Source organism: Paralichthys olivaceus, chromosome 24, assembly GCF_024713975.1.
Source record: "Paralichthys olivaceus isolate ysfri-2021 chromosome 24, ASM2471397v2, whole genome shotgun sequence".
Taxonomy (NCBI): Eukaryota; Metazoa; Chordata; class Actinopteri; order Pleuronectiformes; family Paralichthyidae; genus Paralichthys; species Paralichthys olivaceus.
The window spans coordinates 7,515,725-7,532,244 of NC_091116.1; the positions used below are offsets into that span (position 1 = coordinate 7,515,725).

General features: G+C 40.8%; 1 protein-coding gene across 1 annotated transcript in view; it reads left to right on the forward strand.

Moving 5' to 3' along the window:
* chrm4a (cholinergic receptor, muscarinic 4a) overlaps nt 1-16,520 on the forward strand; it is a 40,246-nt gene that overhangs the window by 10,321 nt on the left and 13,405 nt on the right. Inside the window, exons 2-6 of the mRNA XM_020102250.2 lie at nt 11,012-11,610; nt 12,436-12,590; nt 13,588-13,789; nt 13,893-13,982; nt 14,871-15,140. Coding sequence (XP_019957809.2) covers nt 11,012-11,610; nt 12,436-12,590; nt 13,588-13,789; nt 13,893-13,982; nt 14,871-15,140 — 1,316 coding nt within the window. The remainder of the gene's footprint in view (nt 1-11,011; nt 11,611-12,435; nt 12,591-13,587; nt 13,790-13,892; nt 13,983-14,870; nt 15,141-16,520) is intronic.

The window sequence follows — 16,520 nt, forward strand, 5'->3', positions numbered from 1 at the left end:
TGCTTCTTGACACTTGGGCATCTCCGTTACCTTTATCACATCCATGGTAACAACCCAGCACCCTTTTCTTTATCTATCCATGTTCCTCACTCCTCTTCCTATAGCTCCTGAGGAGAGAGGATACCAGAGACCTTTGTCCACCATTGAAACAGCATCACCACAAATTTATACTCCAGAGTTATAATAACGAGCGAAGGATGGAGCTAAAATTACCCATCCACACTAATGCGGAAATGTTGCATTTTTAGCGAACACATACCAAAGTGCAAATTTGAGCCAACTTCGCTCATAACTATTGTTGGTTTGTGTGATGAGCACGTGCCAGAAACAACAATGGCAGCTACAGTTTCTGGTCAGAGCAGAAATGGAAGGACACTCACATTTCTCTATAAACAGCTTGTGTCTTTTCCCCTGACTGGTGACGCAAACATGAACTCAATGCAGGGGTATTGAATCATACCCCATGATGTCCTCACTTGCATCTCTCCCATGTACAAACTGGGAAACTTTAAAGAGATATATATTATATAGTCCTTCCACCTTCTTGCCTCATCCTCAGCATCCTGAACTCGGCCACCTCCACCTTCTTTCTTTTCATCAGCACAGGTGTCACTACAATCTCTTATTCCTGTGTCACAAAACACTCCTCTCTACCCCCACTCCCCCACCCTGCCTGCACTCTCCTACTCCCCCTTTCCTTCCACAAGTTGGCACCCAACTCGTCCACCTTCGCCACCTCGACTCCTTCCATCTCAGTCACTTTCACGCTTCCGTCTTGCCAAGGCTCCCATCAACCTGCTCCGCAGTAGAGATCAACGTGTCATCCGTGAACATCAGTCCATGGAGACCCCTGTCTGAACTTATCTGTCAACCTGTCCGTCCCCGCTGCAAACAAGAGACGGCTCAGAGCTGATCATTGTAATCCCACTGGCACACTGCACAACTCCTACATGCTTCTGTAACACTTCTTTCTCAGTATATACTCACACAGTGTATATATTTATCATTCAGTCTGTAAAACTGACCTAGTATTGTTATGACTCGCTCTGCTCCAGTTGGCTTATTTCCTTATGATGAGGAGTCAAATTTACTGCTATTTCTCACTGACGTTACTTTGGTGAATTCAGGGCCACAACAAATGACCAAAGCTACAAAAATAACCACAGCTATACTGTTATAATGCAGCCACGCAAATGAAGACTTTCTATCTAATTTTATTTAGCTATTCATTTTATCAGTGCACTTTTGGTCTCTTGGTAGGAAGCAATAACATGTGTTCTCTTGTTCTGGAAGAACAAGCTCTGTTTACACCAGTGGTCTTTCTCAACCATAGTTACGCCTGCACACAACAGACCCATTGGGCCAATAATTAGGGTGAAACTGTGGGCTGTGCATTGGGACCCTGTGGGTTTTATGTGGATTTGCTCTAGTCCACATTTCTGAGAGAGAAAAAAAAAAACAATAGTGGCCCCACAGGGGCTTGTTTGCTAGAAAATTGCTGGACCAGCGTTCCTCCCTGGGGAGCATTTTGGATCTCTTCTTCATTTTGAGCCTTCTTTTTAAAATTTAAGATGAATACTTTGCTTTCAGCATTGAGGTGTAAAGAGGAAGGTGACCTCACTGCTCACCTCTTCCTCCTCTGGGGGGGAGATCGGGAATAAAGACAAGAAAAAGATGCAGGGAGAGGAAACAGAGCATGGAGCATTTTCTGAAAATACAGTACATCCAAACGAAGACAAACCTTGCCCCTGTAAGATATCAAAAAATGATAGGGTAGCATAGTATTTAAATGCATCCTAGTATTCAGAGGTCATTCTGTTATTTGGCATAAACTCCAATTTTCCCTTCAGATCCACAGCTGCAGGAGGTGAAAGAAGTGAAATTGGAACATCTACAGTTGTATAATTTAATATAATCTCTATTTTAGATGAATATTTCAGTAGAATGTTGGCTGCTAGTGTGTGTGTGTGTTAATGTTAGAGAGATATAAATGTTGCAACAGTGCGCTGGCTCGAGTCTTGTTTCTGTGATGTTGTTCATGTATAGACGAGTGTGTGAGACGATGGTGATGAAATCAATGGTAACGTGCTTCTCATCTGCCTGTGTTGTATATTTCAGACAAGATCTAAGGCAGTTCTTCTGTCGGCAGGGGTGTGTCCTGATCTTTTTATTTTTGGAAAGAATCAGAGGAGAGGACAGATATATTAGACTGTGTCTTCTATGGATGACAAGAATATTGTTTCTTGAACAGTGAGAACATTTGATGGGACATAACCATTAAACAAATACATATGTACGTCACAAGCAAAGGTTCATAATCATGTAAACATCTCTTCATTATGCGCTAATTGACTGTAATGTTCGCAGGAGAGACTTTAGGGTTATAAACCTTGAACACATAAATTTAACTCTTCTTGATTTTATTTACCGTCTCTACCTGTTTGTAGTATTAATGCACAGCCTGGGTGAAAGAGAATCTCTGGTATGGTAAACCACAGAATTATGTGCTTCTGTAGGGCTCAACAGACCATGACCTCCAGTGCTCACTGGGGCGGTGTGCAGCCGAGTGTGAAGCGGTCGGGATGAAAGTCAGTTGCTCTCTCCAGGTTGGGGTTGAGTTGCTGCCCCAAGTGGAGGAGTTTAAGTAAACATTCTTGTTGATGATGGACAGGTGGATCAGTTTGGCATCACCGGGAGATCACCGACTGTATAACTGTTCACTGTAAAGCCTGATTTTGGTTCAGTTTTCATTTTGGCAGCACTTCAACCACTGGCCACGTTTCGATGTTTAAAGATCAAGCAGGTCATGACACACCTGTCCATACCATGATGTTATCATGACAGTATTACATCAATGACAAGGACTGTAGCCGACGCGGAATTAGCTCCATCAATGATACATGGGAAATGTATGTGGCTCTGTGTGGATTTTAGCACGGACCCAATGTTACTAAGTTCAAACAGAATTAACATGCATTTAAGATTTGAATTCCTAAAAAATGTAACCACATCTTTCTAACACAGTTGTCGTCCAGCCAGATGTGACAGAAGTCAGATTACAACAGCTGCTCTGAGTACTGGTGTCCTCTTCACACTCAGCGTCCACATGAACCTGAGCTCCATTAGCAGCAGGTTATCTTGTGGAATGAAAATGCATTAGATTCCTTTTTTCTTGTTCATGCAGGAAAGAGAATTAGAAATGCTCGGCAGTTTAAACATTTGATTTGCAATGAAAATGAGCTCTTTTAGATTCTTAGTTTCATACTTTATTTATAGTATATATTATTCACTCTGTATTTCTCTCTTACACCAATATATGTGCACTTTTCCTTTTTATACTAATGTTCTATTGAAGATTGTTTGTTTTGCATTCATTTTTTCGTGTAATATTTAAGCCGTTAACTCCACACAGTTTTTAAGAATTCATTTAGGTATTTTCTGCCAGTTAACCAAATAACAAACTAAGAAAATTATTTCGAGGTCGGTTTGAGACCAGATGGAGAGTGATTAATGGACGTCCTGTTCTATTCAGAGAAACACCATCCTGATCCCTGCAGTCAATATATCAATCTGTGAAATATGCATGTGTTGCATGCGTAGTGTTTATTGTCTGTGGCTGCACATGGACAATTGGCTTAATTACTATTCTAACCATGATGATTATGTCTAATTGCAGCTTGCAGAACATCTCGTCCGGCTCCTTTTCATCCGTCAGCAGTGAGCGCCTCTTATCTGCGTCCCGTCGTTATTAGACCTGCAGGTCACCGGCAGGAGCGTGACGTGTTTATTGCAAATGTTCTTAATGGTCCATAATTTTTATAATATGGTCTCTGAGAGAGGCTATTTGTTTGGAGCACTGTTACGTCTGCAAATGAAGCACAAGCAGTGACACTAAAGGAGTTGGGTTATTAAAGGGGTAGAAAGGAAAAGAACAGAACAAAATTTCACATGGCTGATAACTGTTATATGTAGTATGTCTTTTATAATGAAATACAGTTATAGATAAATCCTAACAGGACATAATTGCATTATAGTGTTTAGACTATACTTGAAAAACATTGACAAATAACATATAAAGAGCTGACCTATCCCACTTAATCTTATTTTCAGATGTTTTATGTGATATGCCTGCTTTAACTGTCTAACTATAACTTAATGCTTATGTGTAAATAAGTAGTAGGTGATTAGTTTGTGCCACATATGTATAGCGGACTGACAGGAGGCTGTCCTGTTCATCCTGAGGAGATGGTTAAACGTGAGGTGAACTCATATGTTCTTTTCCCTGGAAAATCAAGACATTTTAGTCAGAGTAGATTTAATTTATTCGGTTTGTTACATGAATTACTGATGATCCAGCAGCTCTGTAGTTGTAGTGTTTAAGATTTAAAATAAAAGCGTGTACCATTGTGACGGATGCAGAGTGACGCTCCTCGCACATGCAGGATACACATACATGTTTAAACACATGGTTGGTGGGGCGAGCATCTTCTGAACTGTGTGTGTGTGTGTGTGTGTGATAAATATGCCATCATGCTTCAGAGCGACAGAGATTCGTCCACTGACTACGTCGGTGGTTTGATCCCTGGCTCCTCTTGTCTGCATTGGGCAAGATATAAACCCCATAATGTCCTTGACAGCAGTGCCAACGGTGTTTAAGTGAAAAAGTCCTGTGTACAGAAGCGCTGTACAAATGTGTCTGTGAATGGGTGAAGGCAACTTACTGTATATGCGTGTGAAGCTCTTCAAGTGGTTGATAAGATTGCAAAAGCATATTTAAATACAGTAAAATTACCATTTTCATGCATTATCCATCATTGAATAATTTAAAATAATTTGGGGGAGAAATTTTAGCAAATTTCTTCAAGTCTTTCTTCCTCTCAGGGCTTGAGTCTCTAAATGATTTGGGGAGTTCATCTCATTCTTCGTGACAGATCCTCTCAAGCTCCTTCAGATTGAGTCTGTAAATTCAGATCCATCCACATATGAAGTTCAAGTCTGGACTTGGGGCCTCGTAGCTAATGGTCGCTCCAGTCTCAGTTCACGCTCACCCTGAGCAGGTTTTCTACATGAGCCCCCATAGAATGACGCTGCCTCCACCATACTTTATTATAGTGTTAGTATTCATCAGGCGATGAGCCGTATATGGTGCTCACTAGACATAGGTAACATCTATAGTAATTCAATATCATTTCCTTTTAAAATAATGTTTTGTAACTTATACAATCTCAATCCACACAAGAATTATAGCTCTGTGTCATTAGTATTCCCCATCCACACATGAAAACGTATCAAGTGACCATTCAGGTACACTTGGAATGCTGGTGTCCACAGGAAGTAGACTGTCCACTCTGCAGTTGGTTGCTTAGGAACTGAAAATACATACGAGAAAACACAACGGGAAAAATAGAATAAGGGGTTTCTTTTCCAGGATAAGTGATGAGGTGAAGTTATTCCTGAAATTCATCGCTGGTATTCTAATGAAGACTCATAACAAATCAGAAGGCGAATACAGGGCGTGACTGTGTCAATGATCCCTGCACAGCAGTTCTCTGCTTCAGGGCTGGAGTAGTTTGGAAAGCAGGCGTAAACGTGGCAGCACTGATGTGTTTCAAAACTAAAATGCAGGAGTTTGGATGTAGCCATAGTGTTTGGAATTAAGATTTGTGTCTCATCTGACCCCATAATCTTTTTCCTCATACCCTGAGCTGAGTTAATTAAAACAAAGAGGATCGGAGCCAAAGCACAGCCCTGTTGGATATTTCCATAAAATTGCATTAAAAGAAAAATGTTTTCACCCTTTCATTATTCTTTATGGTGTGATTTTGTTGAACAGAGCTGCTATCAAAACATTGAACTTGCTGTATGACCTTTCTGCAGCAAGAGGAGAACAATGGATACCTGTACAAAGCCCTTAACTGCATCAGCAGTACAATCAATGTTTTTACACTGCTTCAAATACTTTATCGGAGGAGAACTGTAATAATAGATGTGTTTATTTCTCACACAGCCATTGTCAAAAGATTAAAATAACATATAGGATTCAGGGTGTTTTAAAAATGAAGTATTATCTATTGCTTTTCGATCATTTTGCTTTTTTCATGTAGACTTGTTAACAAAAACAAGGCGTTCTTCTGAAATGCAAAACACGGTGGATGAATGAACAACTGATCGATGTGTCATTTCAGAATGTAAAGAAATTAATTTCTAGTGTGACTGCTAAAGGGAGAGATGACAGAAAAGGTGCCAGGACAGGGATTCGACTTTTATTTTGTGAGAAGCAGATTTGTATTTTTGACACTAAAAACTATGGACAACCATGTAAGATGCCTCGAGAACACTGCAGTGGTTATGGTTAATTCTCAGTTGGAGGTGATGGAGGGGCAGGTTGGAGATACAGCTGAAAATGGCTGGAGTGCTGTTGAAGACGACATGAAAGTCATTAGGCCAACTTGTAGTGTGTAGTGTGATGGAAACAGTAGGAGGTAACAGTGAAGTGAAGGCAGAATCATTACGTGGTGATGCTAATGGAAACAGCAGGAGGCCACTGAAGTGAGGTGAGATGAGTCAAATTTACTGGCAATCTTATGGTCGTAATGGTAGGACGTCAATATATTCACATGAAAAAAGCCAAATTGATAAATGGAACGTCTGTCAACTCAGTGAGAGCGATGTAAAGGCCAGGAAACCACATGTAAAACTGACAAGCTGATGTGAGAGTAGCCAAATGGAATAGCATGGTTCCATTGGTAAAAACCCATTAGTTTCCTGAATAGAGTAATATACTTATCAGCAAGAATATTGTAACCATCCAATGTTGAGTTACTACAAGTGTCGAGGACCTAAGTGTAAAAGTGATGTCGCTGCTACCATGGAAACATTTACCACACCGGCTCATGTTGGTTACAAATCGGATCCTTTAACATAAACACCCGTGCAGCGATTGCAGTCGAGAACAAAGTACTGTACCATGTCGGAACAACACTAACCTCAGTCTTTTCTGAGGTTTTTGTAAAATGTCAATGGGGTAAAACAAAAGGGAAATTTACTTTAGGAACCAAAGCTGTATTCAAAATGGACAGTCACTGTTTTAGGAGAAATTTAAAAAGGTTTAACCCTGATCCCGATTTCCTTTCCTAAAAGAGGGGCCAATATCAAGATAAGTAACTGGCGACTTTACCAACATGCCAAAGTTATCTGAAAACACAAGCCCTTGGCACCGGGTTCGGCCTCTCTTATAGGCTGTTTGGAAGTAATACAAATTTTTTGAGGTGCACTGGATCACGATCAGTGTCTCCTGCTTTGTTTCTCATGAACTCCTCTGGTTCAGGAGTGCACAAGGGAGACATTTGAAGTTGAAGGAAATAGATGATGTTCTTTTTTCTCTTTGACAAGTGGCCTCTCTCTTTGAGTGTGTCTTCAGACAACATCAGTTGATTTCAGTGCCTGTTGCAGAAGTTTATAAGGATTGGTGGGTATTCTAGACTGAAGAGATTCAAACAGAGTAAACCCACCAAAAAAAATACAAGGACTTTGCGTTGGTGTGTTTTGTGCAAGCGTAAATATAAAAAATGGCAAACAAAATTAAATACAAGATTATAAACACTAGAAAAGGGATTGTGCAGTACGTTGTAAATTAACACTAGAGAAAGGATTGTGCAATACTTTAAAAACTCAAGAAAAGGATGTTCAGTTCGGATAAGATATTAACAATTTGAAGTATAATCAATTTGAAGGCGATTGACTCTTTTCCCATCCCTATTGCAAGTGGGAGTTTGTCCATCTGTTTTTTTGTCAGCAGCAGTTATTGGTGGGATTTTGGTTTGTTGCAGAAACATGACTGAAAACACTGAGAATTGGAAGTTCGGAGATTTTGTGCGAATGAGAACAAAAGGGCATGGGAGCAGGAAGGCATTATTAATATTAGAAAAAGTGACCCTATACCTGAACTTCAGCTACAATGATTTCCAATAGGCGGTATAGTGACGCAGAGGTTATTGCTGTTGCATGATAGCAATTTGCTCCTGAGTTTGCATGACTCATATCTGTGTGGGTTTCCACTGGCAGCATGAACACTTGCCTTGAGTTGGAATGTGAACTCATCCCAATGCCCAATGTGAGTGGCCCTCTCCTGATCCTGCAGACAGTGGGTTTGAAAAAACAGAATGTTTGAACTGAAGATTAAAATACGCTAATCAGCAGCTTTGGCTAAGGGCGTAGAGCGGTCATCCTCCTCTGACCAGAAGGTCAGTGGTTCTTGGGCTAAACCCTGAGTTTCCCCTTATAGATGCACAGTATGAATGTGTGTGTGAATGGAAAATAACTACTGTTGAGCGATTTGAGTGGACTAGAAAAGATCTATTAAAATACAGACCATTTATTTAACTAAAGGTGTCCTGCAAAATATCTTAAGTTAATCCAATGAGTCCTGGTTTACTAATTTGTGCACAATATGAAAAGCTAGAGAAGTTTTCAGCAAACTTACAGAGACAGGCATCGCCAAGCCCGGTCTTTGTAGTCAATCTAATTTTTTTTTGTCATTCTGCCTCCATTTAAGTCTCCGCCTTTAATCTTTACTTGTCTCTGCATAATTACAAGATCCCTTTGTGCAGATTTTAAAGCTTTTATTTAGCCTTTATCTCCACTTAAAAACACTGGCTTTGTACATTTAATGGCAGTTTTAACCTCCGTGCCAACAAATATGAAGCAGTGAAAGTGCAACACAGTAATTATAATGGAAACTGTTTCTTAATAGAGGGTTCTCTTTAAAAGCAGAGCCTGGTTTGGTGCAATCAAAATATTTCTTCATAACTACATGTGGACAAATTGGCTGTTTTATGACACCAGAGTTTTAAGAGAAAGCAGTGATTTGGCAGGCGACTCTCTCACAGGTTACATATCCTCATATGGGACTCTTCAAGTCTCTATACTGATGTCATTACTATACCTGGAGTTGTGCTTTAATGTTTAAAGAATGAAGCTCAACTATTCCTCTTCATCACCTGGCCTCCCGCTTCTGCAGCATTTGTTTTGTCACTAAATTCACCCAGTGAATGTTATCAGAGGCAGCCAGTCTCTCCCTCTTAATTGACTTTGAATATGAATATGACTGTGTTGACTCAGCATCTTGTTAAAAAGAACCATACGCTGAATTTCGACCACAGACTGAATGGAATCCACAGCACAGATTTGTTGGGGGGGTATGCATTAATTGGCAGTATATGCAAAGTGCTTTGAAGTGGTGCCGGCCATGAAAGCGCACACAAATAGATTTGATCACTATGTGTTAATTTGTTAGAGAGATTTGAGCATTGCATGACTTATATTATAATATTCATGTGTATTCATATGAGCAGGTTCCTCCTGGAGAGTGTTCCCAATCAAATACTACACAAAGATATACAATTGCCAACATTCATACTATTAAAATGACGAGGGGCCATGAGTCATGAATTAGAAGCTGCTTGATTAATATAAAGACATTATAATTAAAACAGATTCACAGGATTTACAATTTTTTTTATATTCACCACCTAACTGCTCCCACTGCTACACAACAGAACAAAAACCTCCACCGACAGTGACTGAGACAAACAAACTGGCAAAGTATCAGCAAAGGCCTGCAGTGGAAGAGCTCCTCATATCAGCTAGTGTGCCAGGATTATATTTGATTAAACAACTCACTGATCTGGAAGACAGAAAAAGAAAGATTTAAAAGTCAGTGCCCAGCTTCAGTCTATAAAGTTAAAGACCACAATTAAACATCCAAATCAGCAAACTATCAAGAGTGAAAGGCCTCAGCAGGAAAACCTTGTCCATGTGTTTATCTTCAGTTCATAAAATGGAAGAAATGTTCTGTTTCAGAGGCGGATCTAAGATCTTTCCCAAATTGAGCCATTGAGGGGCCACAATTTACACAGGGGGACCAATTATATTCCCAACATCCATTCCCAATTTCTTATTTGGTAAGATGTACATTAAAGTTATTCCTTTTTTATTGTTAACAAATCATCATATTTATTGTTAGTATTTTCATGCGACTAGTACAGTCACAATGTGGCCAGTGCCCCCTCGCCACGTAAATATGTCCTCACACAGACCAGGAAAGTAAAGTTCAAGATTTTTAAACTGGATGTCTGTATCAGAGAAATCAATTTAAATGTTTATGTTGGGTTATGAGCAGTTGTATACGTGACCTTTCAGATCGTGCTGGGAAAGTCTTCTGTCTCCAGTGGCAAAACTAACTGGAGACGCAACATTCACAAACTCACAGAACTTCTTTGAAATCAAGGCTAAACCTTTTTCTGTTTCCACTGCCTTTTGTTAAATCAGATAATTAATTTCTTAGCTTCACTTTTCCTTCTTTTTCATACATTTCTTCTTTCTACCTTCTTCCATCTCTTCACATTTTGCCTTGATGCCATTTTTTGAAAAGAAATGTGCTGTACAAATAAAGCTGCCTCACCTTGAAGTACCTAGACATAGTGTCTGCAATATTAACCCAATGTGTCCACCAACTTGTCTATGTTATCTACCATGAAGTGTATTTGAAGGAAAGTCACCAGTCACCAGTGGGTTCTAATCACACTGTTAAAGTATGAGACATATTGTGAAGCACAGCAGTTTTGATGAGGAGAGAGGACTATGAAACACTCAGGTTTCCAAACTGGATTCAGACCAGTGACCTCGCAGTCAGGCTTTCTTCTCATATATTTGTTTAGAAGCATTTGCAGAGGTAAACTCAAGTCAACTGGCTAAAAAACGCTCACATGCTCGTTGGAAGGACCCCCTCCCAGGTAGTTGAGAAGTCGTTCAAACTATGGTCTGTTCATATGCTTTGAATTCAGAATATGGGAAAAACATGGATGCTGTAAACAAGAAAATGAAAAAAAGAGGTATAACCCGACTGTCTTCCGCAAATACAATCTTCTGTCATTTTAAAGTTAGAATGAAATTACTGCCATTGTACATCCCATATGTCCTTAGTCTATCCTTCTGTCTCTCCTTCTCTCAGGGTCATCGGTCAACCAATCAGCTGACCTGTTCTCCAACACCACGTGCAATGTGTCCACCAATGATTCATCATCCTGTTCTCAAGTGGACGATGGATTGGGGGCAGGAAGTCCATACAAAGCTCTGGAGATGTTTTTTATCGCCTTGGTGACAGGGTCTCTGAGCTTCGTGACAGTCACCGGAAATATTTTAGTTATGCTGTCCATCAAAGTAAACCGCCACCTGCAAACTGTCAATAACTACTTCTTATTTTCATTAGCATGCGCTGACCTAATCATCGGCGTTTTCAGCATGAACTTGTACACGGTCTACATCATCGTCGGCTACTGGCCACTTGGGCCTGTGGTCTGTGACTTGTGGCTAGCTTTAGACTATGTTGTGTCAAACGCCTCGGTGATGAATTTATTGATCATCAGCTTTGATCGCTACTTCTGCGTGACCAAACCCCTCACGTATCCGGCAAGAAGGACCACTAAGATGGCAGGGTTGATGATTGCAGCGGCGTGGATTATGTCGTTCATCTTGTGGGCTCCCGCCATCTTGTTCTGGCAGTTTATCGTTGGACAGCGAACAGTGCCCCCTGGAGAGTGTTACATTCAGGTAAAGTGCAGCAACATTTTTTGGGGTATCAGGGACAAATGAGCAAAATATAAACACATGAATAATCTTCCCTTGCTAATTTCTTTTCAAGTAAGTAAGTAATTAAAAGTGCTTTCAGTTTAAACATTGTGTTGATGACTAACAATGTGATACTACCTCATAGTTTTAATACTAGCTCATTTGTGTTGCTTCCAAGCACACTCCATGGTTGTATATGTGGGGAGGGGGTCAAACTGTCCCTGATTCCTGGTCTATGACCTTTGACACCTTCCTGGTGGATGCTGAGAAGAGACTCAATGGCCCTGTTTTCATTTACCAAAGTCATCAGGAGGCCAGTTCTTCTTAATCTCGTCTGACCCAAGTGAAGGAGTATCTTGTTTCATATTCAGAGTGTGTGTGTGTGAGTCTGTGTCACCGCAGCCACGCATTTCTGTTCTCGGACGACAGGAGAGGGACCTGATGTGGTCTCTGCTGTTGTTGGGACACTGACTGGGCAGTGAAACTCAGGAGAGAACACACAGGAGTGTGTGCGGAGGGAGGGGGATTACTGGGAGTTTGAGAGAAGCTGTAGTGGAACCTATCTGTGCAGCTCCATGTTATATGTAAGGAGTGGTTACCTGAGGAACTATCGCCTGTTTGTCAGCCTCAACCAGTCTCATCATTCTCATTACACAGACAATTTCTGAAAAACTCAAACCAACAATCATGTGTTTTCATTATTCTGATATTTGATGTGAAGCTTCAGACCTATCTGCATTGCACTGCTGTCACATGACTCATTGACTGAATAGATGAGACATTTCTTTCATTTCTTTGTTTCCACAGTTCCTCTCTAACCCTGCAGTCACGTTTGGGACGGCCATAGCCGCATTCTACCTTCCTGTCATTATTATGACTGTCCTGTACATCCACATCTCCCTGGCCTCCAGGAGCAGGGTCTCCAAACACAAACCAGAGAAGAAAGAGAAGAAGGGAATAAAGTAAGAGCTTCGAAGGAACTGAATGTTGTCTGACTTGTTTCAAATAAATTCAAGTGACATACAACACATTGGTAAATATGGCATGAAAAATACAAATAGCATATGTAATCACATTTTCCTTATTTAGCTACTTATGTTTTATTCTGTCTAAGTTTGTAAAAAAGAAAAAAGTTATTGTCTCCAGAGATTTCTGACTTTGGATCCAAGAGAATCTGGTGATGACTCATTGTTATTGCAGAGAAAATTATCTAAAATGTCCATATAAAACTGCTCCTACATAATTTTAGTGATCTGTCTTGACAGTTCACCCAAAATGCAGTTAACTAACATTATCAACCTCTGTTATATTTTAAGGAATGGTCAGACTGAATGTGCTGAACACAGGTAGAGGGACAATTTATTTATTCAAAAGGTGCTGACAATGTGAAAGTGCAGGCCAGACTAGGAAGTGCTGGCAAACCAAAATATATTTGAGAGTCAATGCTCCAGAGATTCAGTTCTATAGGTGCAGATTGTTGGAGGACAGAGCAAGGCAGAGTGACTGACTGCTCGAGGCAGTGGGTGCTGTTGAAGGGTGGTAGTGGTGGAGTGCTGGCTGAGCGTGGCTGTCAAAATAAGACAGAAGGTTTCTGAACACGAGACGCAGGTTAATATCAGGCAGGTTACAAATGACAGCAGAGGTTGAACACAACGTTTTACACTGATACTACCACCAGCATTTTCTGATTACCTTAATTATTCCTATGTTCTTGAGTTTGACTGTTTCATATGCTACAGTTTATGTCTATGTAAAGACAATGTTGTGCAGTCTATCATCATAAAATATACAGTTTCCTGCACTAATAAAATATTCATATATATTAGATATTTAATTGGTGCGTCATTCTAGAACATAACAGCCAGTGTTTGCTGGCACATGCAGAGAAATTCCATATCATGCAAGGATTTGAGCAAACAAATTTGTTCTTTGCTCAGTTTCATGATTCTTTTTCCCCAGAGCTCCCAGTTTGATGAAGAGTCACCTCTTGAAGCAGAACAATAACAATGAGACCAGTCCTCAGGCCAGTCCCCGCTCCACTCCTAAACTCAGCATGGACTCCACCACCACCGCGGTGGAGGCTGTGAAGAACGGCAGAGTGGAGGAGCCGCAAGCTGCTCAGCCTCACCCTGCGACACAGCCCAGTCCAGGCCTCACACAGGTACTGGACTCACAACATCCCTGCTTCTGTTTGTTCTTCAGTGTGAACATTTGCAACGTATGAGTGGTGGCTAATCAATCAATGTATGTATTGATGTATCTAGGAAGAAAAAGAGAGCTCCAATGATTCGTCCACAGCTTTCATCCCCCCGACAGAACCGAAGGATGACACCAACAGCAAAGTGATAGCAGAGGTCAGTCAACCTAAATTCAGACACGCCCCTTTACACAGTTAGATGCAAAAGAAAGCTGATTGTAAAATTATGTTAATGTTTTATCAGTGATGATTTCACCAACTCTGCAAATCACATGTACCAAAATGTTGCTGTTCTGTAGTTGAGATGGTGTTCACGTGAGAGTTCGTGGTCGGAACTTGTTTTTGACTTTTATGACACCAGATAAAAGCACAATTAGTCCAGTTTCCCTTCGTCTTTAGTACTTTTTCTTTTTACTTGTTCGCTGGCTGAGATGGAATTATCTCCTAAGTTTATTTTTGCCAGCCTGAGAGGCTAAACTAATGTAAGTCAGCTCTACTTTTTCTTTTTTATTCCCATAGTCTATCATCTGGATCCTGTTACCTTCTGATTTAATCAGTCAGCACATTTTGTGTCAGGTTTTAAACATAAATAGAGTTTTGGTGGTGGTTGATGATTATTTGATATCGTCACTGAGTGCATTTTGTGTCACAGCCATGAAACGTGATCCACAGTTAATCCTCAATGAGTCACTGCTGACCGTGTGAGGAGTGAACTCAGAATGGGTCGGTGTTGTGTTCCTGTAAACAGAGGAATCTTTAAATCCAATTAGTTCATTCTGAATCCTCAGTTATCACATGATGTCTGCACAAGAGCAAAGCCTCAGATCTGAAACTACAGGGTCTCCGCAGAAGAGAAGGTGTTAAAGAGGATGGCTTGTGTTTTGGGTGGAGACAGAAGGAAAAGGGGTAACATGCAGCCGTGCACCATGTGCTGCAGTTCCCTCTGAATAAGGATAATAGATTTTGTGGTGCACAAAGATTGTTTTCACAAAGTTTAAATCCATGAATCATGCACCCTACAAAGCGCAAAACATTCTTCTTACAGGCTGCAACAAATCCCAGCCCAGTTGCCACGACAACAACCAATCCTTCAATGGCCAAAATCAACACCAGCTCGCGGTGGTCGAAGATAAAGATCGTGACCAAGCAGGCTGGGGACGAGTGCATCACGGCCATAGAGATCGTCCCACCTGTAGAGGGAGCCGAGAGGCACTCGATCCCAATCAGCCGTCCTCGCACCGTGGCGAGAAAGTTTGCCAGCATCGCCAGGAGCCAAGTGAAGAGGAAAAGACAGATGGCCGCCAGAGAGAAGAAAGTATGTTCATGCCAGACACACTAACGTACATCAGATGACGTAACTGTGAGGGGTGGTTGAAGAAAACAAAGGCATATGTGTAGTTTGATTACTGATGTCTCACTTCACATGTACCTGTGGATAAAATGCCTCATCATCCAGTTACACATACATTTATCACACCTCATCCATGTCCCATGAACCACACTGATATCAAGCCTCCGTCAAACTCCCACAGAGAACAAGCCACATGTCAATTATTGATAGTTCATTAGAAATAGTAGTAATGTCATACCTGAAATAGAAAGTATTGTTACACTTTATTTTACAGGGAGTTACCGAGACGTAACAAGCCAAACTTGTAAAATTCTCATTTAATTCAGGAGTTTGCTTAGTTGAAATAAAGTCACTGAAAATATAACTCATGTCCCTCTGAAGTCTGACGAGTGGATGACAGACGCAGCCTGCAGCGATACTCAGGTCCCATCTTTCCTGATCAGACAGACAGGAGAGTGATGTCATTCATCATTAGAGCAAAGACAGCTGAGAGGAGTTAGTCACTGCATGGCAGCACCTGCTGCTGCTTTACAGGTGGGACTCAGTCCACCGAGTGTGGATTTTTTCGGAGCAGCTGGTTTCTAAGAGGAGTTGCTGCTGTGCTGCAGTCATTCCACTTAATTACAGCTCAGATTGACAAACGATCCTCTGAGACTAAAATAAAAATAAAAAAACAGCATGCACCTTCAACCACTTCATTTCTACTTGTTTTACAGATTCATGAAATTTCCTTCTGGCTCACTGGCGATGTTTTGAAAGTCTCCATGGGTCAAATTTAAATCTTCAGCGATGATATTTATATTTCGGGGGGTTTTACTAAATCAACAGTCTCAATCATTATCCTGGACAAGTCTTTAAATTTCATGAATTCATTAAAAAGTCTCCTGTTTCATGAGAATTCCACCATCTGCATTTTAAATCCACAGTCCGACCAATAACAATTAATGAGCATTCACTTAGTTTTTCTGCAAAAGTAAAGCACTTAAGATTAAGTGCTGACGCACACTGAGAGTCACTTGGCATATTTAAATGTGCCTTGAATACATTTAAGCTTTCTACTTCAAAGAAGTCGACTTGTTGAGCAGCTGCTGGAGGGAGACGTTGGCACTTTTTCTAAATGTTATGAATATGTACATCAGAAATCTGCAGACCCAGACAGAGAGGGTACGAACATCCAGACAGAAGAGATGAATATGTACATGCAGCTTCCACCTCGCCCTCACCAGTACCTCACTGCTTTATTGATGATGCAGCCATCACCCACAGCATAAGCACAAATATTTTGTTGGATATTTTCATTTGTTACACCTTCCCCACCATTTACTTTGGTTTCAAATCACCCCT